This window comes from Chenopodium album, chromosome 18, assembly GCF_948465745.1.
Source record: "Chenopodium album chromosome 18, dcCheAlbu1.1, whole genome shotgun sequence".
Lineage (NCBI taxonomy): Eukaryota > Viridiplantae > Streptophyta > Magnoliopsida > Caryophyllales > Amaranthaceae > Chenopodium > Chenopodium album.
Window position 1 is genome coordinate 6,513,199 of NC_137851.1, and position 27,315 is coordinate 6,540,513.

The following is a 27,315-nucleotide window of genomic DNA, read 5'->3' on the forward strand; positions in this document are numbered from 1 at the left end:
AATTAAGATGAAGTGAACAGGTCTTTACTTCTCTAATCTCTAGTGATCTCCTCGTCGGACAAAAAAAAAATAAAAAAATTGACTGCGTCTATCCTGGCACGTGTGAAGCATGATTAAACCTTTAAACCCACTTTATTACGGAGTATACACGTGCAGTGCTGCAATCATGTCTTCCTTTTCTTTTCGTTTCTTCTATTCTTTTCCTGAAAAATGCAATTGAATTTTACAATAACTTTTTTTATTTTCCTCCCTTTTTTCATAAAAAAACTGTAATAAAAAAAAAAAAAAATTATAAAAAAATAAAATAAAAAAGAAGGGCAAACAACAAAAACTGGAGAGCACATTTGATTCGGTGATTCCAAGCAAACTACAGTTTCTGCTTCATCTCTCTCTTCTACAAACCCCACTACACAATTCCTCTTTAAAATTAAGGTAAATATTTCATTTTTGATAATTATTTTCAATTTCTATTTTAATTTAATTGTTCACAATTCAATTCAATGAATCTAATTATAATTTTGGAAGAAGCTCAATGATCTGGGTATATTAGTATTAGATGCCGATATGATTGATGGGTAGTTTCTATTTTTTCTAGTAAAAATTGTGTCTTTGTTTGATGGGATTCTATAATGCTATAGTATAAATTAAATGGTGGTTCTTGTGAGCTTGTTTTAGTAGTTGTAATGGTGGTTAATTGATGGAAATTTGAAGAATATTTTGCAATGTGATGGGATTTTAATTTTCAATTTTTATATGATTTGCATTAATTATTGTGACTATAATTATTTCCTTCATAATTAATGTGATTGATTTACATCATTTATTAGGATTGCAATACATAATAGGAGTAGTTTTTATGTTTATATTGATTTTTTTTTCTTTTTTTTTTGAGTGGGCCAATTTTCTTTCCCACCCTCCAAAATCTAACTTGTGTTGCTTTTTATACTTGATGAAATCATGGGAAAGTTTGAATAACTTTTTGTGGAAGCTTAGGCATTAACCTATGCTTATAATTATGTATTTTAATGAACAAATCACTGTAAATTCAAGTTGTAGTATGTATTCTATTGATTTATTGAATTTATACAGGAAAGGCATGTATTTTCCGCTTTTAGTTTTCGTGATCAAACTTGGATTATTGTTACAAACCCCACAATATAATGTCATTTGCAGTTAAATGGTCGATCAGTTGAATACTACTTGCAGAACTTTGAAGTTTTTCCATAATCATACCGGTCAGGCTCATAATATGTGTCATCATTTCTTTCATCTCTTGTCTGTTGCTTTGTGGCATGATTTGCTTATGACAAATTGACAATACCTTTGTTCTCTGTACTCTCTGAGCTTACCACCATCCTACCGCAACCAAGAGGAAGGCGGGGTGGAGGGGGTTGGGAAGGGGTGCTAGTTCACTAAGAAACTATTTACTTGATGAAAGTTCTTGGTAAACATGTGCTTTTACTTAGAAGTTAGAACTTACAGGCTCTTTTTTGTCACCATCTTTATCAGGCTTTGAGACAAGATCAACATCATTTACATGGATACAAATTCTGTTCATGATACAACTGATTCAGTTGTCGAAAATGATCTTGGTGCTAGCATTGAGGCAGTATCAATTGCTAAGGAGAAATCGGAGGATGCCTCATCTATTAAAGAGGTGAAACGAGAGGTTGGAAGTTCCATTATTAGGATCGAGCTGGATATAGCTTGTTGTTCAGAGAAGCTGGTTAATTTGAACCAACTAATGATGCATGTATCAGCAAGGGAGAACGACTTTGAAGATTTTTCTTCAGCGAAAGATGAGGATACATTGGTTAATTCTGATGGGAGGGCACTGGAATTTGATATCTTATCTGGAATATTTGATTCAGAAGTCAGGGAGATGGCTATCTTCATTGGTAAAATAAAGTCAGAGATTAATAATACTTGTGAAGTAATTTCTTCATACAAACATCTAGGAGAAGGTTTTTTGGCATTGGGAGAGAAGTTTCGTGATGCTGAAGAATCAATAAAGCAATTACAGGAACAGGTCTCAGAATTGATGGCGCAATCTTCCAATTTCCAGAAAATCTTATCAGGTGTCAACCAAGAGGAAATGAGTAAGAAACCCTTTCAATCTGACTAATTGCACTAGTTTTCATGTTAAAGAAACTGTAATTTAACTTGTTCTTGTGGAAGGGAAATTTAGGTATTGGTGCCAGTATTGCTGGTCAAGCTTGACTTCTGGTATATTTATGGTTAAGAAAAAGAACATGAAAGTAACACTTTTTCTTTATATTTCAAATGTGATATTGGCTCGAAACATATTAAAGATGTCTCCAATGCTTTTGCATGATTTATTTTCTGTTTCCTGTTTTGCTGACTGTGAAGATTATGAGCTATATGCTAGATGTAGTGGTTAGATCCTTAAGATTTTTTTCACTAAGCCTTACATGAGGACCTTGTCTTTGTTCATTCTGATTGCAATCCTTCCCAGTTATCAACAATGTCTATGGTGTGTAACTTTGAAGCTTACTTTCTGAAAAAAGTTGTCCTGTGATTGTGTTTTTCTTGCTTATCAAGTTATGGATCATGATAAACTTCTCAAATTCCAAAAAGGAAAACAATAAATTATGTTTCTGAGGTAGTAATGTATCATTAATGCTCACTTGTTCTTCTAGATGTTGTAATAAAGTTTTTAATGCAGCTGATGAAGACAAGGAAGATTCAGGGGATAGTGACTTTTTAAACACGATGGCAAAGCTAAAATTACAAACCTCGCAGACACATACACTGAGGATGCTGGAAAAATCTTTGGCAAGAGAACTTGAACTGGAGAACGAGCTAAAAGAATGTATGCAAGCCCGGGATGAGATGAAGCTCAAGATTCGTTTTTCGCAACAGAAATTCTTGTCTGTTGAAGAAGAAACCACAGCTGTCTATGCCCGTTTCTTGGAGGCTGACAGTGCTTCAGCTGTGCTCTTGGGAATTTCAAAAGAGTTGATTGGTAAGCTCCAGTCAAGCCAACTACACATAAATTGTGCACTTCGCAGAGAAAATGAAATGAACACTAAGTTTCAAGAATGCACAAAAACTGTTCAAGATCTGGAGAAAAAAGAGGCTGCTATGCAGGAACTTGCAGAAAAAAACAGATTGGAGGCCTTGTCATTGAAAGAGAAGGTGAATTTCTTGGAGGAGCAGTTAAAAGCTTCAGAATCTGCACTGGTAAATGGAAATGCTTCTTTGGATGGCAAGAGTGACCAGATTAAAGATTTGGAAAAAAAATTATCCATAGCTGAAAGCAGGGTTCTGAAGGTAGAAGCTGAATGCAATTTGCTAGAAGAAGCTAATAAAGAACTTAATGAGAAACTGGATTTTCTGAAAAGTAGTGGAGTCTCTGTTGAGAAGGTTAATTCACTGGAAAAGCAACTAAGGGAGGCAGATATACAACTAGAAGAGGCTATGGCATCAGTGGATGCAAGTCAGGAGAAAGAAACCATGTTGTATACTTCAATTAATGACATGGAGATTTTAATTGAGAAACTGAAGTCAAAAGTTTTAGAAGCAGATGCTAGGGCTGACAGTGCCGAAGATAAATGCATTATATTATCTGAAAGCCATGCAGAGCAGAATGAAGAGCTGGTTTTCCTTAGGGGTAAATTAGAATGCTTGGAGGCATCTTTGCAACAAGCAGAAGAAACTAAACGAGCAACTGCAAAGGATATAAGTACTCGTAGCAAAGTGATAACAGATATGGTCATGCAGCTGGCCGTTGAAAGAGAACGCCTTCACAAACAGGTAATTTGTTGATTGTCTCATATAATTTATGAATGTTGGAATATGCAAATTTCAGTTCCACTCTCTCGCCAGTTGTTATTTGCGTAGGGTTCACTGTATAACAATCTTCAGTTTTCAAAACAGCTTCTGTTATTGAATATTGAGTCTTAGTGAAGTCAAATCAGTGGTATAGTGACATTTGCTGTTTTTCAAGTGTGTGGTATAAGATATGTTAGTATACATTATATTAAGTCTTTAAGAGTTGGAATTCTGGAACTGTGTGGCTTTAAATCTGTTTACCTTTCTATTTAGGTATGCGAGTTCTAAAATTTGTCATCGTTGTGATGACTGAAGATATATTCTATGTGCTGTTTATCTTGAAACAGAATACATTGCATGATATGAGGCAACTTCAAGTTGCTATTGCACAAATTTGATGTACATAACCATAAAAAATTTGGTGTATTCATGAATATGTCCAAGATATAATCTTCTAATTATGTTGTGTGCAGCTATTGCGGATAATGATGGAAAATAGAGCTCTTGTAGATAAATTACACATGGCAAACAAAGTCTCATCCAATTCTATGAATCATGAAGTTGGGGAAACTGAGGAAGAAGTTCTATCTTCTGCGCATCATGTGCATTCTGCCGATAATGGGAAAGAAAATAAAGAAGAGTCTGATGCTGAAGAGGTATGAGTGGAATTGTCTTTGCAAATACCTCAATATAGTGATGAAGGTGACAAATTTACTTCAGAAAATATCATTATAATGAAATGATAAGGGTGAAATGGAGATAATCATTGAAGGAATACAACATTATATAATGAGTTGCAGACTAATTTTTGGTAGGTGTGGTCTCTGTGTGGATCTAGCTTTGAAGTTTAACACTTTTTAGAACTATGCATTCTTTTTGGGTTGGATTGGCTCTAGTAGTTTTGTTTTTTCTTTGTCAATAATTTACTGTGCATTAATTTTTAATTAGACAAGAATTGCAGTTAATGTTTTGACACACTTTTTTTTTTTTTTTTTTTTTTTTTTTTTTTTTTTTTTTTTTTGGGGGGGGGGGGTAGTGGGTGGGTGGGTGGGGTGGAGGGGGATTGTTAAGTATAGATGTACCTCAGACATACATACACACGTAGAGACCGGGGTGTCACTTTGCACTAAATTTGGGGTTTTTACCTTCATTTCGATATGGTGCTTATGATAATGCGCTACTGATATATACTCAGTAGTTTTTTCTGTACAATCTCTAGGCACAGAAGTCTCCAGAGGATGATTTGGACAGTGAATTCAAGTCGGAACCACAGAATTTGGACTTCAAGCTTGAAACGGTTAGGACTATTGATGCAGGGCGGCTAAATGTCAAGTACGTAATTTCAGCAAGTCTCGTAGTGTTAGTTGCAATCTTGGCAGTGTGTTTTCTTAAAGCAGAAAACTGCCCATTTTAGTGAGGGACTTAGGCTCGGCTTTTTCAGTCAAGCCACTGTAATTTTTAGTGAATATTGCAGCAGATAGTGCATCCTTAGATTACTACACAGGCTAGTTGAAAATCCAATACTCTTGAGTACATAGGTTATAGGTGGAAGATTTTTGGCCAATACACTACTATCCATTTTTTTATATTGGAAAGAAGTTGAGAATTCAACCTCCTTTTTGATACTCTACTTGAAACTTTTCCATAGATTTATCATTAATGCACACAATTGTTTCAATGTATTTTTCATCTTTTATTTTGGGTGAAAAAAAAAAAAAAAAAAAATAGTGAGACTTTTCATCTTTCTTGATTTTGGAACTTGGTAACCATTAAATGTGTACCATGGATAATTCCAACTTCAGCTGTACTGAACTACTGAACGGTCTTGGCATTATTCCTAGCCTTTGGGTTGTGTCCAATTGTCTTCCTATCCAGCTCTATAAATTGATACTTCCCGAAAATCAGTCTCTTATAATCCTTTTCCATCCATGATGTTTGAAATCTGAAGAAATGTTTGCTGATTCGTAACAATGGTACAAAACATTGATGAGTATGATCCTGATGATGAGTTCCGACGTGAACTGCCAGAGCACCTTATCACTGATGAAATCCTCACAAGACTTCCAGTCAAGTCTTTGCTCCGGTTTAAGTCTGTTTCTAAAGAGTGGAATGCCACAATTTCGAGCTGTGAGTTTTCGTGGTCACACCTTGAACGCTATATGATGACAAGCGGTGATGTCTCGGCACAGTGTATTCTTGCCAGCTTTCATCCGAATGATGAGGATCCTGCTCAGTTCTTAGAGAACTTTGCAGTTCAGGAGGATGAGAGAGGTGATCAAGATTATATTTGGTGTACAGTTGATGCTTTAAACGAGGAACCTGAAACTGTTCGAGCTATGTACTGCCATATGGTGGGTTCTTGCAACGGTTTGGTGTGCTTTGCTGATCGTGATTACCACTCTTTCAGAATTTGGAATCCTTGTACGAATGCATGTCATGTCTTGGAAAATAGCCCTCTTGCAGCGTTTGATCTTGCAGAAATGCGAATTTGCACTGGATTTGGGTATGTATGGTCTGAAGATAACTACAAGATTGTAGTTCCTACATAGGTATTGTGATGACTCGATTTTTGTTTATTCACTTCGGGACAACGAATGGAAACAGATTTCGTGTTCGCTCAGTGAATCGAGTGGATATGAACTATCTGCGTATCGAATTGAAGGAAGAGGGGTTTTGGTTGATGAGAGATTGCACTGGGATAGAAGAAACCACTGAGCACGTACTTTCCGAAGATGTGTTCATCATCGTTTTTAGTTTGGAGAATGAGGAATTTGAAACGGTGTTAGGGCCGTCAGATTTATTGCAATTGACTTATGTAACTTGGAAATTTCAATTATGCGAAATAGATGGGTTTTTGGGGATACATTCAACTATTACGCCAGATTGGGTTTGGATTCGTGTGGATTCTGAATGGGTTGATTATTCTGTGCCCATTGAAGACTTACTTCAGAATTCTTGGTTACTAATCATCTTCGGTTTTGACAGAGACGGAAGTTTGTATTGCATTTATTACACATTCGACAAGGAAATTTATCAGGATGCTATGTTTTACGTCGAGACTCTCGAGTCACCCTTGTCAATCCTGAGAAAAGAATGCAGATGATAGTTTTCGTCAGGTTTGATCATTTTTCTGTTTACGAAATAAATTCGTTACATCTATTGCTTGGTGTAGACTTGTAGTTGTGTATCTTTCTTTGAATAATTCAGTTGTTTTGGAGCTGCAGTTTATGTAATGATCATAATCATGGGCGCTTAGCTCGTCTTTACTATACTCCGGCGTACTTTGAGGGGAGTTTGTGCATTATTTAGGCCTTAAGGAGAAGGGGAGAAATAGATCATTAATTCGAATAATTGTATGAATTTTTAAAGTTCGTAGTTTTATTATTGTCTATAGGTAAGTCATAGATTAGTATGGATTTATTATTGTTTAGTTGCAATTAAATAAAATAATTTCTACTTGAGTTACTCGATTAGGGTTATTTAAGGAGTTCTGTCAGGGTTACTTGAATAATTCGGTCAAGGGTTATTAAACATTACTCGATCAGGGGTTACTTGATGGGTTATTTAGTCAGGAGTACCTCAAGTAACCGTTGACCGAGTAATTTGAGTAACCTCGACAACACGAGTAACCCTTGACCGAGAAACTCGAATAACCCCGGAAAAAATAACCCCTGACCGAGTAACTAGAGTAATATAACAAGATATAATGATAGATAGACAGTGGATTGTCTCAGGCAGACAAAGCAACCAATCAAATAAAATAAAGATAGATAACAGAAAATGGGAAGCATGTAACAATTAGTTGCAATTAATAAGATCATGAAACTTATTTGGAATTGGCCAATTAAATGCGTGCTACCAAGTATATATTGCTTCAGAATCACAACTCATAGCTATGCATTGTTCTATCACAAAATAGGTTTGAAGATGAAGTGGTTACTCAATTATATAATTGCTCTCTATTTAGTAGTCTTAGCTTTCAAAGATGATGTACGTACTGAAGCTCGATTGCTCGACGGAAAAGGGCTCGTTAATGCTAATGTCGATGTACCTGGTCCGCCTGAACCACTAGGTGTACGCATTGAAGCCGGATTGCTCAACGGAAAAGTGCACGTTAATGCCACTGTCGTCATAGTTTCGAGTCCACCACAACAACCAACCCCATCTAGTCCGCCAAAGACAACAAGCCCACCTAATAATGATGATGAACCTATTGTTGGAGGAGGAGGACATTATGATTATGATGGATATTGATAGGCGGCTATCATTTAACGTACTAGTGAGAAAAATATGCAAGTACATGAAAAAATAACAGGTTGTCATCATGTAAAAAAGTGGAGAAAGTAATTTACAATTTTGATTACATTTCTCATGAGTCAATGTAAATTATGTTCTTTATAAAATAGATACATGTTTTTTTTCGCATTTTTTATTTGTACCAAGCAAGGTACAAGCTGTTGTACCTTAAAATTTTTTTAAAAAATTTGGCAAAAATTTGGCCATGACCTGCTGACGTTGAAAACTTGAAACACGAATAGAGTAATATCTCCTTTGGAAGTAATAATCTGGCTGTTGATCCCAGCAAGTCAATCCTGAAATCTATATATATATATATATGAAGTATATTGTTATTAGAGGTGTCAAAATCGAACCGACCCGAAAAGAACTATCCGTTTTGAACTGTAACCGATTCGATTTGATCCGAGAAATTCAAGACCCAAACCCGATATGTAACCGAATTGAACTCAACCCGAATCCGAATTTGACCCGATTTGAACTTAACCCGACACTAATTTGATCCGACCTGAACTCACCCCGAATCCGATTTGACCTGACCTGAACTCCAACCGAATCGATTTGATCCGACCCGAGCTCAACCCAATTCGAAATTGACCCGGCAAAGAACCAATCTAATCCGATCTGTTTTTGACCCGAACTGATATTAACCCGACCCGATTTTCACTCGATTTGATTTTTACCCAATCCGAATTTAACCTAACCATAATTAATTATTGACCTTTTTATTCAAGTTCTTATACTACGGAGTACTATATTCACTAATTATTAATAAGTTAACGTTTTTTACTACAAAGAAATAATGCGGAGTAACAAGTTTACTTCATGAATGTATACCAATTAGATAAAATTACTTTCTAAAAACTTTATATTCGTCTCATCTAAAATTCACTACAAATAATTTGTAATATATTTGAACATTAAAACCTCTTCTTTCAACTCCATTGATTCATGTTACAAATAGATCATTGAATCGAATAATTGTTTGATTTCATTTTTTATTTTATTTTTTATTTTTTAAGTTCGTGGTTTTATTATTGTCTACAGTAAGTCATAGATTATATGGATTTTTTAAGATATAACCGAATATATAAAGATAGTTAGTGGAGAGTCTCACCAAAATAATGAACAGAAATCAAACATAATATATAAAAGAAGATTGATTTTAGAAAATGGGAAGCACGTAACGTTGTTTAGTTGCAATTAAATAAAATAATTTCTATTTGGAGTTATTGACCTTTCAAATGCTATATATTGCTTCAAAATCACTAGTCATAATCATAACTACACACTCCTCTAAATTCTGTCATAAAATTATAGGGTTGAAGATGAAGTGGTTACTCAATTATATCATTGCTCTCTATATGGTAGTCTTAGCTTTCACAGATGATGTACGTATTGACGCTCGATTACTCGACGGAAAAGGGCACGTTAATGATACCGTTGTTGTACCTGGTCCTCCGGAACTAGTAGGTTTACATGTTGAAGCCGGATTACTTAACGGAAAAGTGCGTGTTAATGCCACTGTCGTAGTTTCGAGTCTGTCACAACAACCAAGCCCATCTAGTCCGCCACAAACAGCAAGCTCTCCTAATGATGATGACCCTATTGTTGGAGGAGGGGCAAATTATGATTATGATGGATATAGTTAATAATTTAATAGGTTGTCATTTAACGTATAATATTGTAATTAGTATATATATAACAAAGTAATGGTTTGTAATCAGATTGGAAAATTTTATTCATTGCATTGTATATTTGTATGTGTTTGTGTATGATATATGGTTGACAGGGTATATAGAACCATCAAACATAAGCTTTACATTAATTCTCCTGGTGCAGGATAAGGCCTATGCTAAGGGGTATATGCACCCGAGTCTAAGGTGCACCTAAGGGTAGTTTATGCTCATTTACTATTTTTTTGCTCATTTTAAAATCTTCAAATGCGGAAAAAAAAAAAAAAAAAAAAAAAAAAAAAAAAAAAAAAACATTAAATGCACGTACCTTTATATACAGCCGGGTGTACATAAAATTTTTTGTCGACACTGCCAAGTTTATAGTGATGTTGAAACCACCGCACTAGACTAAGGGCATGGGCGCTTTCCTCATCTTCCCTTTGGAAGAGTTGAAGCAGTAATCGATCTGGCTATTCATCCCAACAAGTTAACAATTACACGTATACAAAGTATATGATCTTTACTCAAATCGTTTCTGGAGCTAGGTGACTTGATTAACATACACGAAGTATATAATATATGCACGTTGTGCTTCATATAAGTCCTTTGCGGTATTATCACTACTGCCCTGCTTAACATGCCTGTATAATTTATATCAACTTCTATGAAATCATAGAAAACTATCAACTTGGAAAATAATAATCCCAAGTCCTACAATAAAGTGATATATATATATACTTAAGGTGATTCAAGTCTTCCCTTCTTCGTTGGAGATCGAATTTAGTCTATAAATGGACTTACGTATTAACACTGGATCGATCACAAGCTATATAATCATGTCCTCCATAAATTCCCTCGTATTAAGCCTATCTCTTTGTATCCTCATTTCACCATCGATTTGTGATCAAGTATTCTCAGACTTTTCCCCATCTATGGCTCCTATCCTTTCTAGATCTTTCCCACCTTCACTATTTCTCTTTGTCAATCTCGGAGACCATGATGATTACTCGGCTGAATACGATTCCTACTATCGTGTTGTAGGAGTAAATAGTGCCCGTTACTCGTTACTCTTTTACAAATTCCCAGAAAGTTCTGTTTATACCCTTGGTATAGGCAGTAACATCCCATCTAAATGGGTTTGGGCTGCAAACCCGAATGATCCAGTTAGCAATGGAGCAGCTATTTACCTAGGGGAAGACGGAAATCTTGTACTAGTCGATGTTGATGACCGCGTTGTTTGGCAAACCAACACGGCCAACAAGGGTGTGGTCGGACTAAAGATGCTTGAGGACGGTAACATGGTATTATACGATGCCAATGACAATTTTATATGGCAAAGTTTTGATTACCCCTCGGATACATTATTACCCGGCCAGTCTCTTAAGGCCGGGGTAACTCCTAAGCTTGTAAGCCGTGCATCAAATACGAGTCATTTGGAAGGGAACTACACCCTAGAGATGAGCCCCAAAAATGTGTCGTTGTACTACAAAAGTCCAAATAGTCCAACACCACTTCCTTACTATCGAATTGATCAAAGTTTTGGACCGACATTTTCCAAGCAATTTTGATATGATGTATTTGTGAAAGATTTCGATAATCCTATTAGTTCCCAAACCATTCAATACACTACCACAAATTCGCTATCTAGTTCAAATCAAGAGCTTGTCAAAACATCGTACGATAGTAGACTTTCCTTCCTTCGACTAGACTACGATGGTAAACTACGTGTCAATACCTTTGATCCTACGCTTATTGGAGTATGGTACGAAGAGTTCACTCTCTTCAAGGGAGAACCATTGCCGCGCAATCAATTAGGAGCAACAGAATGTCAAATGCCTGAAAAATGCGGTAATTTTGGAATTTGTTACAAAGGCGAGTGTATTGCTTGTCCTTCCCCTAGAGGGCTCATGAGATGGAGTGAAGATTGCGCGCCACCAACCGTGGGAGGAAATAGTGGTGATGATAATACGGATGCTAAGTACTACAAGATGCGTAGGGTTCGACATTTCAGTTGTATGTACACCGAAGGTGAAGGTCCTATGAAACCAAGAAAATGCAAGGTTAAGTGTAGCAAAGATCCAAAGTGTGTGGGATTTTTCTATGATTTGGATAAGTTGAGATGTTGGATTGTTTATGATCTCATGACTTTGACTAGAACTGATAATCCTAATCATTTAGGTTACGTCAAATTGTCTAACTAATAATTTAGTCAGGCCAAGAAGATTACTAATGGTTCATCAAGAACCTATTATATACTTCGTATATTAATGTCAAAATCGTATCCTATAGTTTGGAATGAACATGAAATAATAATCTATGACTAACCTTGGTTAAAGTAAATGATTACATATTATGATATTAATCACTTTGTTCATCATATCATGTAGCATTTTGTTAAATTTGGCTTGAATATATTTACAAAATATCAATCCTTTAGTTTTAATTATATTGTATTGAATATAGACATTGAAGACTGTGATATACAAGTACAAAACATAAAAAACAAAAATGAACACTGAAGGATTACGAACTTTATTTAATAACGAGGGGGTGTATTATTTTTAAAAAATTGAATTGGACTCGAAGCCTCTATCATAATTTAACTTGACCTGATAACTTGTTTCAAATTTGACCCGAAGACTTGATCCGACTTGAATTTTACTCAAAGTCTCAACCTAGCTAAAACCTTGACTGAGTATGAGTCCAATATTAGCGAGATAATAATGAGTATGAGTCCCAACATTTCTATCACTTAACGTAAAAATATAATGTGACTTCAATATACTACTTTACGGCATTAGCACTTTAACTCTTAATTAACAATTAACATGCCTATTTGGGATCTGAAGTCAATTAGTCTACTAGAATTAACATTAATCAAACAATATTAAGAAGCTTTTCTTTAGATTGTAGTTTGATCATTTTAACGCAATTTACAACTTGCTATAATCTATCTCAAATTCAAATCATACAAAATTATCAACTTGATGATCAAAAAAATCACCCCTTCCTTTTATTGAAAAATTAAGTCTATAAATGATACCATGTATTATCACCAATTCATGCACCCAAATAACATACACTACATTATACATGCTTGTAAACATGTTTGCATTCATCTATTCCCTCCCATTTATCCTATCTCTTTTCTTCCTCATTTCGCCGTCGATTTGTCAAGAATCCTTATCTCCTTCTCCTTCTCCTTCCTTGGCTCCGGCCTTTAAAACTTACCCACCTTCAATATTCTTGTATGTCAATCAAGGTGACCTAGAGGATAACTACGGGGAATTCGACACCGGTTTCCGACCTGCTAGAATAGATAGTCCAAAGTTCTCATTATGCTTTTATACCAGCGACTATATATCTTACACCCTTGGTATAGGCATGAGCTACCCATATAAATGGGTTTGGGCTGCAAACCGGAATGATCCAGTTCGCGATGGGGCTGCTATTATCCTAAAGGAAGACGGTAATCTTGTACTACTCGATTTTGATGACCGCGTTGTTTGGCAAACCAACACGGCTAACAAAGGTGTAGTAGGAATAAAGATGCTTGATAACGGCAACATGGTATTATACAATTCGAAAAATAGATTTATATGGCAAAGTTTCGATTACCCCTCGGACACACTACTAGCAGGCCAGGCACTTAAGGTCGGACTAACTACTAAGCTCGTAAGTCGTGCATCGACTACGAGCGATTTGGAGGGGAACTACACCCTAGAGATGAGGCCTAACAATGTGTCTTTATACTATAAGAGTACAAAAAATCCAACACCACTTCCTTACTATAGAATCGATCAAATTTATGGATCAACACCTTCCAAAGAATTTTCATATTATGTAGGAGTTACAAACTTTGCTTCAAATTTTAAATTTCAAGCCTTACAATACATAACCACAGATTGGCTATCTAGTTCAAATCAACAGTTGGCTGAAACGTGGTACGATAGCACGTATTCGTTCCTTCGACTAGACATCGATGGTAAACTACGTACCTATAGTTATGATCCTTTGAATAGGGTAGGAGGTATATGGAAAGTGGAGTTTACTCTACTCGAGGGTGAGCCATTGCCGGGTGATCAAATAGGAGCAACAGAATGTCAAATGCCTGAAAAATGCGGCGATTTTGGTGTTTGTTACAAAAACCAATGTGTGGCTTGCCCTTCCCCTAGAGGACTATTGGGTTGGAGCGAAAAATGCGTGCAACCGAAGTTGGAATGCAGTGGTGGGAAGATGAATGCCAAGTACTACAAGGTTGTGGGTGTTGTGCATTTTAGTAGCATGTATACCGAAGGCGAGGGGCCTATGAAGCCAAGGGCATGTAAGACTAAGTGTAGCAAAGATTGCAAGTGTGCGGGGTTTTTCTATGATGAGGAGAAGTTAAGGTGTTTGATTGTTTATGATCTTAAAACATTGACACAAACTAGTAACCTTAAGCAATTTGGTTACATCAAAGTTTCTAACTACTAAATTAATTTATTAGGCTAAGAAGATTGCTTTAGTGTATGAAATACACTAAAAGCTCATCAATACTACTTATCTAATCTTGCATTCTTATACTGTACTAACTCATAGTGTTGAATAAGACATGAATTTTTTTTTTTAAGTTACCAGTAAGATGTAAACGAGCTATTCAACTATAATAGCTATTGAAAACAAAATCGAAACTTGTAAAACTGTGATGACTGCAGCAGCCCAGAAGCCCAGTATAAGTCTCAACATTCACCATTTCCTGATCGAAAACAAATGGATGATGCAGTCTAGTCTCAGTAAGCTCACTAATATTGCGGTTGGCTAGACGAATAAACACGAAAATACACCATCGTCACCATGTGCTTCAATTAAGTCCTTGGAGGCGGCATTTGCACTATAGCTCTAACATGCATATTTGGGATCTAGTCATTTAGATAAACTCAATACAGTTGAGTATAACTGGGGATGTTGGACTATTGGACGTATACAACTTTGACTTTCATACTTAAATTACAACTATAATTTGTTTCAATCTGAAGTATAATAATCATATAAGATTATCAACTTGGAAATAAATAATCTTAAGTCTTATTATCAAGTGATTCTTAAGTATCCGTCAAAAAAAAAAAAGTGATTCTTAAGTAAATTTAAGTCTACCCTTTGTTGGACAATTAAGCCTATAAAATGGGATGTATATATGTATAATGTATTAGCACCGATCGATCCAAAGAGCGTACACACATGCTTATGACCATGTCTTCCTTTGTTTGTTCCCTCTCATTAATCCTATCTCTCTGCTTTCTCATTTCACCGTCGATTTGTCAAGAATCATCATCTCCTTCCCCTGCTCCAGCTCCTTTCCCATCTAGATCTTTCCCACCTTCAATATTCCTCTATGTCAATCAAGGTGACTTTGAAGATATCACTGGTGAATTCGACACCTCCTTTCGACGTGTAGCTATAGACAGTCCAAGGTTCTCTTTATTCTTTTACACTAATGACCAGAAATCTTTTACCCTTGGTATAGGCATGGGCTTCTCACCTAAATGGGTTTGGGCCGCAAACCGGAATGCTCCTGTTGGTGAAGGGGCTGCTCTTTACCTAGGGAAAGATGGCAATCTTGTACTAGTCGATTTTAATGACCGCGTTGTTTGGCAAACCAACACGGCTAACAAGGGTGTGGTAGGAATAAAGATGCTTGATAACGGTAACATGGTATTATACGATGCTAAGGATAACTTCATCTGGCAGAGTTTTGATTACCCCTCAGATACACTATTAACAGGTCAGTCTCTTAAGGTTGGGCTAACTACTAAGCTCGTAAGCCATGCATCGCCTACGAGTGATCTTGAAGGGAACTACACCCTAGAGATGAGACCCAACAATGTGTCCTTGTACTATACGAGCCTAAAAAATCCAACACCACTTCCTTACTATAGAATTGATCAGATTTTTGGAACAACGCCTTCTAAAGAATTCAGTTATATTGTAGGGGTTACAAACTTTGCTTCACATTTCACATTTCAAGCCCTACAATACATAACCACAGATTGGCTATCTAGTTCAAATCAGCTGCTAGCCGAAACGTGGTACAATAGCACATACTCCTTCCTTCGACTAGACATCGATGGTAAACTACGTACCTATAGTTATGATCCTCTGAATAGGGATATTTTCAAAGTGGAGTTCACTCTTTTCGAGGGTGAACCATTGCCTGGTGATCAATTAGGAGCAACTGAATGTCAGATGCCAGAAAAATGTGGTGATTTTGGAGTTTGCTACAAAAACCAGTGTGTGGCTTGCCCTTCCCCTAGAGGACTCTTGGGTTGGAGCGAAAAGTGTGCACAACCAAAGCTGGTATGCAATGGTGGGGTGATCAATGCCAAGTACTACAAGGTTGTAGGCGTTCGACATTTCAGTAGCATGTACACAGAAGGTGAGGGGATAACACAAAGGAAATGTAAGTCTAAGTGTAGCGAAGATTGCAAGTGTGCGGGCTTTTTCTATGATGAGAATTTAAAGTGTTTGATTGTTAATGATCTGAAGACTTTGACACAGTCTGATAATCCTAAGCAGTTTGGTTACATCAAAGTGTCTAACTACTGATATAATTAGGATAATAAGATATGCTTCAGGGTATGAAATATACTAATTAATGGCTGGAGTACTCATCCTATCATGTGAAATAAGACTAATACTAGTATTTTTCAAATGACTACTGTAAAATGTCCGTTGTCTATTTTTTTAATAAATATGATATGAAAAAACATGATGTAACTGCACTTGCAGTCTTGCACATTTAGTTAACCAAATGGACCTATCTTTCCATTAACACGAATTTGCAGGTAAAACTTGTTAGATTCGAGTAGTACAGCATAAAGCCATAAAGGATTGAGATCTGAACAAAAATATGTAGCTTTGGGCTGTTTGGGCATGGCATATAATAAAACCACTAGCTCTGATCAACAATGATCATCAAAACCTATACTACACTATGCCACAGATTGTTAACAGTTCTGAATCAGTTAATTTTCTGATTGCAAAAACATGCACGTATATCAGTACAAAAACTCCCATTATTGCAACTAATATCTGTCAGAATGTACAGCAGTTTAAAACGTAGCAATTTTACTCGAACTTTCAATCTGACTCTTCCTCATCTGAGGTACGCCAAAATCGCTGCTCAATGCCCATAAGTCCTCCAGGGTAATCAGGTTCAACTGAAAGAGCAGGAAAATTATTACTAAGTATTTATTTATAAGAGTGTGTAAGTTGAAATAAGTGTACCATCAAATGACTGAAAACATGCATTATTCAAGTCAGTTTGAAACTCCTATCAAGAGATCAATTTGATGAAAAAATCATCTTACCTGGGTATCCGTATAACCAGTTTCGAGTAGCTATCAGCGCTTCTGTCCACTTGGAATACCAGTCACCTTTCAATCTGTCTTTAACTCTGTAGCCCATGCCAAAAACTGAATCCTTAGGAAACGAGGTAATAGGGATGCTTAATATATCTCTTGCCATAAGAGTTAGTTCTTGTCCAAAACGCGGTTCATTTTCCTTCCACCAAGAGAGAACATCCATCTGTTTCTGGCAGCAAACATTCTGTTCATTCAAGTACAAATTCAGACTTGAGTTACCTGAGTTGCTTTCCTTCGTTCTGCAATATATGTCAAACCCCTGCTTTGAAACAAATATGTCATGAAACAGGACAAATATACAACATTACAACATGTAGGACTAGTATATATATACAATTTACATACCTTGAGAATATCATCTTTCATTTCATTCAAGTGTGATTCAAACAGTTGATCACTGTAAGTTTTGAAGAGCCTATCAAGCCGTTTACGGGTGCACTCATACCTGTTCTCTGCACTTGTCTTGTCTAACTTCCCATAACAAAACTTGACAAAGCTGAGCTTGTAGCGAGGATCAAATACTATAGCCAACGCAAGAACTTCATGACAAGCATCCCAGTACACATCAAATTCACCCTTCAACCTTCGCGCCAAGTTACTTATCTCAAGGTCTTTATCCTCCAATGCATCCACAAGGAGCAAACCAATCTTCAGAACATTTATAAAGTATAAATTGGCTGTTGGATGTTCAGTGCCTAAAAACAGATTTGCTATGTCATAAAGAGGCTTCAGAAGCTTACACATCTTTTCAACCCTAGACCACTCTTCTACTGTCAAATGCCAATCAGTATACTCGTCATCAATCATCACATGTTCAAAGGCATACCGATACTTAACTGCCCTCTCGAGCAACAAATAAGTGGAATTCCATCTCAAGTAGCTATCAGACCACAAAGGCTCATATTCACCTTGGAAAATGAGCAATGCAGCTTCTTCAAACTTGAGCCTGTTCTTTTCATGACCCATTATGTAATGCACACCCTCTCTGATCTTACTTATAGGGCTATCAATCAGCTTGAAACACTCTTCGCCCATATGATCCATGAAACGAGCCCCACAACAAACATGAAGATAGTCACCATTGCAAAGTAAAGAACCATCTTTCCCATTAAGACAATCCCTTAACATGTCTTGTACAGCCTCACCACACCTTCCACTATCGAAAGTGATAGAAAATACTTTCTTCTCAATTCCCCACTTGCACAATACATCATAAACTGCTGATTGCAGGCTAGATGCATCCCAAGTAAAAGACAAGCGCAAAAGATTCAAAAACTTGCTTTGCAATTTCCAGTTAGAATCCACATAATTCGCGGTCAAGCAAAGGTAGTCGTTAGTACAAGGATCCACCCAAATATCGATTGTCAAACATAATCTACCCGAAATACTCCCCAAATCATGTTTAAACTTGGCTCTCTCCCTTTCATACGCTTCCATACAGTTTCCCTTAGCCGCATCTGTACTAATGTGTTTGACATTCGGCTTTAGATAGTCGAAGACATCTCTAGTGCCACTTTGTTCAAACAATGTCAATGGAAGACCGTGTTTTATGATAGCGGACAACATCATCTCCATGAAAACAGAATCCTCATATTTCCCCCAACCTTAAACAAAGCAACGATAAACATCAATCAATACAGCACCATACTCGTCACACTTAGTCACTAGTATATTTTTCGTCGACACAGTTTTGACTTTTGACACTATTTCAAATACAAGTTTATCATCGCAATAAACCAAAAAAATTGTTTATTTAATAGCATGGTCAGGAATAAAAATAAACCCATAACTTTTTATTTGTCTTAAATGTTGGCCACCAAATATTTATTTATTAACGAAAATATCATGTTTTGGGATATATTACTAATTTATTTTTCTATATGCCACTAAATAAAATGGGGCTTTCTCATAATCTAATAGTTAGAACAAAGAATATATAATCAATTCACAATCAAATATCAACTTTCTATAAATTTTAACCTTAAATAATGATGATACTACCGGTTCAACTTATGCACTGGCAAACATAATACTTCGGCAAAAGAAACGTGTCAACTAAAAAAGAACGGAAATACCAAATTTTACCTGAGGTATTGCCACGAACTTGTTCCGATGGAGTACTCCGACGTCGCTTTCTATTGGAAATTGGAGTGCCGGACATGGTAAATAATGCAGGATTTATCGTCTACCTTTAACCAGATGATTTTAGTAACAAAAATAATGCATATGAAATGAAATGAAATTAAATTAAAAAATTACGAACATTGTATGAAAGAACATTACCTGAATTACAAAGAGAGGAAAGCAATTAATTAACTAATTACGATTTGCGAAGCAGGGGGGTGAAGAAAGCGAAGGTTTAATTATATAATGGCAATCAAAGTAAGCGGGAAGATTGCGCGCGCTTTTAGTTGGGCTTTTGGTCTGGGTAGGGTTTTGGACAGGGTATAAAGTTTTGCATTGTAAATCAAACTTCACTAAAGGCACAGTATGTCTTTAAGGTAAGGATTTTCTTATTATTTCCCTCACTCTTAAAGTTCCTAACTCTACGAGTTACGAGTACTTGAGAGTAATTCCGACCTGATATGACCCCTTCTCCTTACCGACTCAAAAAAAAAAAAAAAAAAAAAAAAAACCTTTCTAGTGGAAGAAAATAGGCTAACGTAGTCTAAAACAAGGGTTTGTTTCAAAAAAAAAACAAGGGTTATCCAATTTCTAATTGTGGCCATTTTATAAATTTATTAAAGTGTAAGTTTGTATAAAACAAGGGTTTGTTTCAAAAAAAAAAAAAAAAAAACAAGGGTTGTCCAATTCCTAATTGTGACCATTTTATAAATTTATTAAAGTGTAAGGGCCTATTCTCATACGTTTATTTTCAGTTCAGTTCAGCTCAATTTAGTTCAGTTCAGTTCAGTTTTTGTCTAATGATGTTGCTAATGATATAAAGCCAAATTTCATTATTTTAAGCTCTTATTACAACAACGACAATAATAATAATTAATAATAACATTGTATTAATTAGAATAATAAAGAGAGTGGTATACAGTTGGGGGGGTTGGCTCTGTTTAATTTCGTTCCAGCTTTTTCCTTTTTTTTTTTTTAATTGTGATAATTTTTTACAAAGTGTTTTGTGTTTTTTTGTCATAATAATATTTTATTTTTTAATTAAATAGTATGTTTTTAAAATGTTTTAGGGTTTCATGTTTTTATATATTATCCATAAATATTTTAATTATATAGTATATTTTTCTTAAATATTTTAATATGTATGTTTGTATATGCACATATGTATAATAATAAATAATCAAATATTACTAATCCGTAGTTAAAAATCACTAATTAATAAGTTCAATTTAGTTCAGCTCAGTTCAGTTCAGTTCAGTTCAGTTCAGTCAATGAGAACAGGCCCTAAGTTTGTAAATACACACTATATTCACTTTTTACTTCCTGATCTCAATTGTAAATCTTGGTATAGACTTCCATCGGTATATTTTACCGGTGGTAAGCCCCAAAAACTTTTGATTGCTTTCAATAAATTGATCTCATTCTTAAGATGGTGGTTATTTTATTAGGTTTAATTTATTTGTTTGTTCGTTTGGTGAGAATTGAAGATCTCGGGTTTCATAATCTTCGAAATCTAGAAGACCATATGAGTATTATCATTCAAACAACTATACATTAGTGGATTTCAAGCTGAAGTAGTGCTAACTCACATATTGTATTGTTTCGGATGAAGTTTTTTTATTAAAGCAATCGTTGATCAAATCTGCGATGTTACTACTTCTAAGGTGATATATATTTGTGTTGGAATTTTATATTTCTTAAGAATTATTTGTTAGTGTAGTTTGACTATCTTTTAATAATGAAATCATTTTTCATCCCGTTAAAAAAAAAAAGTTATAGTTTGGTACCAAGTAAGCTGAAGTTTAACAACTTTGTTACTCCGTAGTACCAATAAATTTTGCGAATTTTATATGTTTTTTCTTTCTTCTTTCTTCTTCTTTTTATTTATTTATTTATTTATTCATTTTATCACTCCTTACTCCATCACATATTCACATGCGATTTACATAAAAACTACGTAGTAATTAACAAAAAAAAAAGAGACTATTATGCTATGAATATTTAATCAATCAATTACATAATACTAAAAGCGAATCTGACATGACACTTGTCATGTTCTGATTAAAATTTTCCCGTCACTTTTTTTTTCTTTTCTTTTTGTACAAAGTCTTCATTAATATTAATTTATATATCCTATAATATTTAACTTTTAATTTGGCAACTATAAACGAAATAAATTCTATATGCATATCATTCATATTTTTTTATAATAGGTATTTTTCTATAATAAATAAATTAAACATATAAGGTAATATATTAGAATAATATACTACTTCCGTACTTCATATCATTATACAACGTTTTTTTTCTTTGAAAGTTTTTTTGCTCCAACCAGGATTTGACACTTTAGCTTTTACAATACACTTCCTCCGTTACGCATTATGTGCAACAATTGCCGTTTTGGGATGTTACAAGTTATGTGCAACAAAAAAAAAGTTTCCTTATATAGTTAAGTTTTTTGAGTAAATTTACTAAAAGACCCTTATTTCAATCCAATTAACACATTAACTACATGTTATTAACTTATTAACTTAACTTAATTAACCCTCAATAATAACACTAACACACATTCTCTCTCCTCCCTCACAATCAGATCCACCACCCACACCACCATATTTTCTCTCTCCTCACCCTCACCTCCACTCTCTTTTTTGTTTTCTCTAACAACCACCACTCCACCACCACCTTATATTCTCCCACCTCTCTTTCAAGCCACCCTCACCATCAATCTTCTCTCTCTTCTCTCACAACCACCATACCACTACCACCATAGGATCGGGTCGCTGCCACTTCCTCCTCTATTAAAGCATAAAGTTGAGATTTTTATGGTCAAATGTAACCATGAAAACTCTAGATCTAGAGTTTTCATGGTTAAATTTGACCAAAATAAACCCCCAGATTAGCAATGAGAAGGTAATACTTTCCAAATTTAAGCTTTTTTTCTTCATAATTAGGGTGGCTAGTGGTGATTTCGGGGAGAGAGGAGGGAGGTGGGTGGTTGTGGATTTCGGGCAGAGGGAAGGGTGAGCGAGTGGTTGTGGGTTTTGGTGAGTGGGGGGACGGTGGGTGGTTGAATGGGTGGGAGAGGGGAGGGCCGAGGGTGTTTATGAGGTTGCGGATTTTGGGTTTGGTGGTTGCGCCTGGTCGGTTTTGGGTGGTTGTGGGTCCGGTAGATCTTGGGCGGTTGTGGGTCTGGTATGTCTTGGGTGGTTGCAGGTTGCTGCGTTTCGGGGTTTATGGTACCAGCAAGGTGGGTTTTGGTGGTTTCTGATGATGGTGTTGGTGTTCTAGTGGTACAGTGTTGGTGGTGAAAGAGTGGTTACGCGATGGGTAGTTATGGTGGTGAGAGTGGTTACGGTATAGGTGACTAGTGGTTGGCGGTGTTGGTGGCGTACTGGTGGTATTGATGGTGTTTGGGAAAGGATGGCAGTTGGTAGTGGTGGCCCTTGAATAATTAATTATCCCCCCTTCTCTCTCCTATCCTTAATTACACACCCTTCACATTGTTAATTAATCATTATCAAATTTTGTCTTGGAAAACACGCAACAAGGTTTGTTGCTAATAATACTAGAGGTGATTAACATTGGCCCGGCCCGAAAATAGGGCGGGTTTGGACAAGCATAAAAACGCATTTTTAGTAAAAAGCCTGAACCCGGCCCGAAAAGCCCGTTTTGGCCCGACAAGCCCGCTACTTTTTTACGGGCTTGGGCACGAGAAATTGTGTTAAGGCCCGGCCCGGCCCGATTTTTGATCACCTCTAGATAATACGTAACGGAGGAAGTATTTATTGATTTATTTTATAATAATAACACTACAATTCAATAACTATAAACAAAAATTTTTTTTTTTTTTTTTAAAAAAAACACCTTGATTATTAACTGTCTTAAAAAATAAGTCAATTAAATTTGTATAAAGCATTGTGCCAGTTATAGTATGCTATAAAATATTGTGCTGGCCAAAACATGCCAACAAAATAGGGACATATAGGGTATATAATTACATTGCACGGGTTATAATGAACATAAACTAGTTATTGGCTCGGACGATGCCCCGAATCATTTTAAAATTGTAAGTTTGATCAAGATTAAATTAAGAAGGTCAATGTTCAGCCGTATTTATAAGTGAATGAAAATATAATAATAATTATTTAATATAATTACTTAATTTTACATCGAATATATAGACCGGATGTACCAAATTTGACTCAAATTTTTTATAAAATATCATGAGTGAATATTACGTACAATTGAAAATGAAAAGTAATTTGATTAGCCAACCATACTCAAAACTAAAGTAGCAAAGTGGTAGGTTTTATTCATTAGACTTTACATAATTAAAATTAATTAATTTCTAACAAATTAAATGGTAGGTTATTGTGTAATATACTAAAGAGTTACATGATACTATTATATATGAAAATTTAATAGGGATGTTACACATATAAAGAATTTTTCAAATAGACTAAAATGATTCCCTCCAAAAAAAAAATACCCTTATTTTCCATAATGTAATATGGTTTTCCCACTCTAGTTAGACAACACATTAGTAATTTACAAAAATACCCTCACAATTAGACATTCTCACAATCTGACATGGGCCTTTTGGTCATTTTTGTTTCCTACTATTCCTCACTTAACCCAAACCAAAAAGGTCAAAACCAAAGAAAAAAAAAACAAAAACAGAAAAAAAAGAAGAGAGAGAAAGAAAGAAAAACGAAAACAAACGGCACCGCCGCCGGAAACTCGGATAACAACTACTCACTTCACCACCTTCTTCTTCCTCCTCCTTCTTCCTCACCCACGTGTCCCTTCTTCCTCCCATTTCCCAATACTCTATTTTCTCTCTCCTTATTTTTTTATTCATTTTTTTTTTGTTTTTCCCAGATAAAAATTCCATCTTTCACAAAAAAATTCAATCTTTTTCTCTGTTTTCAAGCTTAACAACAATGGCGGAAGTGGACCCATCTGAACAACCCCACCATAGCCAACGCCGGCGAGTTCAATCCTTCACTTCTCTCTCTTCCATGTTCTTTGCTGGGTTTGAAAGCCCAACTCATCCTTCGCTTCCTTCTCTCTCGGATTCTGAACCCGATTCTTGCGATTTGGACCCCAACCCGAACCCGATTTTTGAACCAGATGAAGAAGATGTTCGTCAGCATCATCAGCGGTATGATCAGGTGAGCTTTGATTCGAACTTGTTTCAGCGTAGTTCTTCTCAGAACGCGTTTATTTCTGATGCTGGAATTGGGTTGGATTTGGGGTTGGGAACCGGGTCGGGTGACCCGAATTGTGGAAATTTGGGTGAAGGTGAGAGGATTAATGGGTTGAGTGATGATAATAATAATGGGGTTGATTTAGAATTAGGGTTAGGGTTAGGTGTTGTTGATGTTGGTTGTGGCTCTAATCATGTTTCCCCAATGAATGAAGAAACGCAGCGTTTTGAGGGTTTGCGTGTTGTGAATATCGATGATTCTGATTCAGATTCTGAGAATAGTGATCATCGGAATCGAGGGTTTGGTGGGGTTAGTGATTTTGATCGTCCGCCGTATTGCTGGGATTATCTGGGGTTTAACAATGGAAATCGTAGCGAAAATGTTGAGATTCAAGAGCCAGAACCTGATGTTGTCAGTGTTGTGAATGATAATTTTGATGGGTTTTTTGTTGAAGAAGATGTTATTGTAATTGATGATGATGATGAAGAAACACCAATTCAGCTGGATACTGATGTATCGAATGTGTTCGATACTTATCAAATGAGAGCGGAGCAGCAGGAGATTGCTATTGAATCTGATACTGATGAGGGGGGAGAACTCGGTGTAGAGGAAGCGATTCGTGATTTGGAGTGGGAAATCTTGTTAGCTGTTAATAATTTCAATAGAGAGGTTTATGATATGGACTTCAATGTGGATATGTACGAGGCAATTCTCGGTGAGGTGGAGGAGCGTATGAACGAATGGAGGGGAAGTCCTCCGGCTGCTGACTCCGTTATTGATAACCTTCCGAGTGTTCTATTGTCTTGTGAGGGTTTGGGGGAAGGTGAGGTGGTTTGTGCAATATGTAAGGATGAAGTTTCAGGGGATGAAGTGGTGAAGCAGCTTCCTTGCTTGCATTATTACCATGGGGAATGTATAGTTCCATGGTTGAGAATGCGAAACACTTGTCCTGTTTGTCGGCATGAGCTGCCTACTGATGATGCTGAGTATGAGTACAGGAAGAGGGAAAGGGAGATGGAAGAAGGGCTGAATGTTGATGCTAATGAAGATTTGTCGCGGGATTCACAGGTTAGACTTGATTTCCATGTGTTTCTTTGATCTCCATTATGATGTTGATGAATGTTGGTGTCTTGATAAGTGTCGGATGCCTCCATTGTTTTATTGGAGCTATTTAAATGTCATATAGTCAATGCAACAGAACAAAGTTAGCTGGATCATTCTGGTGCAAATTCAAGCAACTGTAATTTTAAATCAAAATTGTACAGTATATATGTTGTAAATTATGGCGCAAGTATTTAGAATTTCGTGCTGTTATTGGTATCTTTCTTGCTGCGCTCTATGATTTGCTTGTATGATGTGGCTAAGTTGTAAATATAGCACAAGTATAAAAAAGATCGTGTAGTGTTGTAGATTTCTTTTTGTGTCCCTCTGTGATTGCTAATATGATGTGGTTAAGAAGTATGTTATTCTTTTGAGAGCAAAGTCTAGTGTTGCTCAATGCTCAATCCTTTGATTTGAATGGGTAAGTTGTTGCCCACTTAACCCAAGTGGAGGCTAAGTTAGTAAAATAAGCGAGTTTGTCAGCTGTACTCTAAAGTTGAAAATGGCAAATGCTCAACTCAATTGGCAAATGGTCATGTTTTTGAAGCCTAATGCGGAGTACTGTATAGTCTGTTTGCCAATACATTGAAAACTTGGTCGATACTCGTGTGGATGCATATGTGCATTTGATTGGGTTTTCTTTTGACTTTGAATATTCTTGAGTCAAATATGTACAATAGAATATCTGGTAGTTCAGGGCCAAAGCAGCATGTTTCCTTGACAAATGCTTCAATAGTGATCAAATTGAGGTTTTTTTGTTTTAATTTAAAATAAACTGAGCTAAGAATTGTGTATGTTGTTGTTTCCCTATGCATGTTGAGTATAGATATACTTTGTTGGTGATGCCAGTGTTAGGTTTGAGTCTGAGTGACCAATCTGGACTAATCACTTGCTGTCTCTTAGGTTTTTGATGAAGTTTTTAATAGAGTGAAATTTGACTTCATGAAACTATGAAAGTGGAAGTTAAATTGGAATGGCGACGTTCTGAAACAAGGAACTTAGATGAGGAAGTATAGATATCCTTTTGTCGGTGATGCCAGAGTTAGGAGTCTGAGTGATCAATTTGACTAATCGTTTGCTGGCTGTCTTTTAGGTCTTGTTTTTTTTTTTTAAAAAAAAAAATGTTTGGAAATGGAATAATTGTGTTGGCAGTGTCGTAGTCTTGGGAGTGAATATCATTATATTCTTAAAACACACTGACATTGTACTTTATGAAAGTGGAAGTTAAATTGAAATGGCAAAGTCAGGTTCTGAATCACTGAAGTTAGACGAGGAAGTATAGATATATTTTTGTTGGTGATGCCAGAGCTAGGCAAGGCTGAGTGATCAATGTGATTAACCATTTGCTGTCACTTAGGTCTTTTATGAGGTTTTTCATTTTGTTTGGAATCATTGTGTTGGCAGTGTCTTAGCCTTGGGAGTGAACACCATTATTCTGAAAAGAAACTGAAATTTTACGTAATGGAGGTAGAAGTTAAATTGGAATGGCAACATCAGGTTATGAATCATGGAAGTTGACGAGGAAGTGTAGATATACTTTTGTTGGTGATGCCTGAGTTAGGAGCTTGAGTAATCAATATGACTAACCATTTGCTGTCTCTTAGGTTTGAAGTTTTTTATTTTGTTTGGAGTCATTGTTTTGGCAGTGTCATAGCCTTGGGAGTGAATACCTTTATTTTCTGATAACATATTGAAATTATACTTCATGGG

General features: G+C 36.0%; 4 protein-coding genes and 3 pseudogenes across 7 annotated transcripts; 6 read left to right on the top strand and 1 right to left on the bottom strand.

Moving 5' to 3' along the window:
* Positions 1-275: 275 nt before the first annotated feature.
* On the top strand, positions 276-5,425 carry LOC145592880 (WPP domain-interacting tail-anchored protein 1-like). 4 transcript variants are annotated; one of them, XR_014102498.1, is made up of 5 exons: positions 276-432; positions 1,510-2,099; positions 2,687-3,777; positions 4,269-4,606; positions 5,015-5,148. XR_014102498.1 is itself a non-coding variant. In XM_081649388.1 (5 exons), exons 2-5 carry the CDS (start codon positions 1,538-1,540, stop codon positions 5,207-5,209), a joined length of 2,031 nt encoding a protein of 676 aa, XP_081505514.1. In that variant the 5' UTR covers positions 276-432; positions 1,510-1,537; the 3' UTR covers positions 5,210-5,425. The 4 variants fall into 4 exon arrangements, 3 of the variants coding, with proteins under 3 accessions (XP_081505514.1, XP_081505515.1, XP_081505516.1); XM_081649388.1 differs by having other exon boundaries at positions 4,269-4,451; positions 5,015-5,425; XM_081649389.1 differs by having other exon boundaries at positions 1,510-2,078; positions 4,269-4,451; positions 5,015-5,425.
* Positions 5,426-5,765: 340 nt separating this feature from the next.
* On the top strand, positions 5,766-6,344 carry LOC145591668 (F-box/kelch-repeat protein At3g23880-like). The gene has a single exon (XM_081648179.1). The coding sequence runs from the start codon at positions 5,766-5,768 to the stop codon at positions 6,342-6,344; it is 579 nt and encodes a 192-aa protein (XP_081504305.1).
* A 4,355-nt stretch (positions 6,345-10,699) lies between these two features.
* LOC145591669 (EP1-like glycoprotein 4 pseudogene) lies at positions 10,700-11,968 on the top strand (annotated as a pseudogene).
* Positions 11,969-12,872: 904 nt separating this feature from the next.
* On the top strand, positions 12,873-14,240 carry LOC145591670 (EP1-like glycoprotein 3 pseudogene; annotated as a pseudogene).
* Positions 14,241-14,996: 756 nt separating this feature from the next.
* Positions 14,997-16,349, top strand: LOC145591672 (EP1-like glycoprotein 3 pseudogene; annotated as a pseudogene).
* Positions 16,350-16,839: 490 nt separating this feature from the next.
* Positions 16,840-19,328, bottom strand: LOC145591673 (zinc finger BED domain-containing protein RICESLEEPER 2-like). Its single transcript, XM_081648180.1, has 4 exons — positions 19,253-19,328; positions 17,513-18,771; positions 17,114-17,426; positions 16,840-16,963 (listed from the first exon to the last, which is right to left on the bottom strand). The coding sequence occupies exons 1-4, from the start codon at positions 19,326-19,328 to the stop codon at positions 16,884-16,886; spliced, it is 1,728 nt and encodes a 575-aa protein (XP_081504306.1). The 3' UTR covers positions 16,840-16,883.
* Positions 19,329-23,965: 4,637 nt separating this feature from the next.
* LOC145592882 (uncharacterized) lies at positions 23,966-25,818 on the top strand. The gene has a single exon (XM_081649391.1). The coding sequence runs from the start codon at positions 24,238-24,240 to the stop codon at positions 25,600-25,602; it is 1,365 nt and encodes a 454-aa protein (XP_081505517.1). The 5' UTR covers positions 23,966-24,237; the 3' UTR covers positions 25,603-25,818.
* The last annotated feature ends 1,497 nt before the right edge of the window (positions 25,819-27,315 follow it).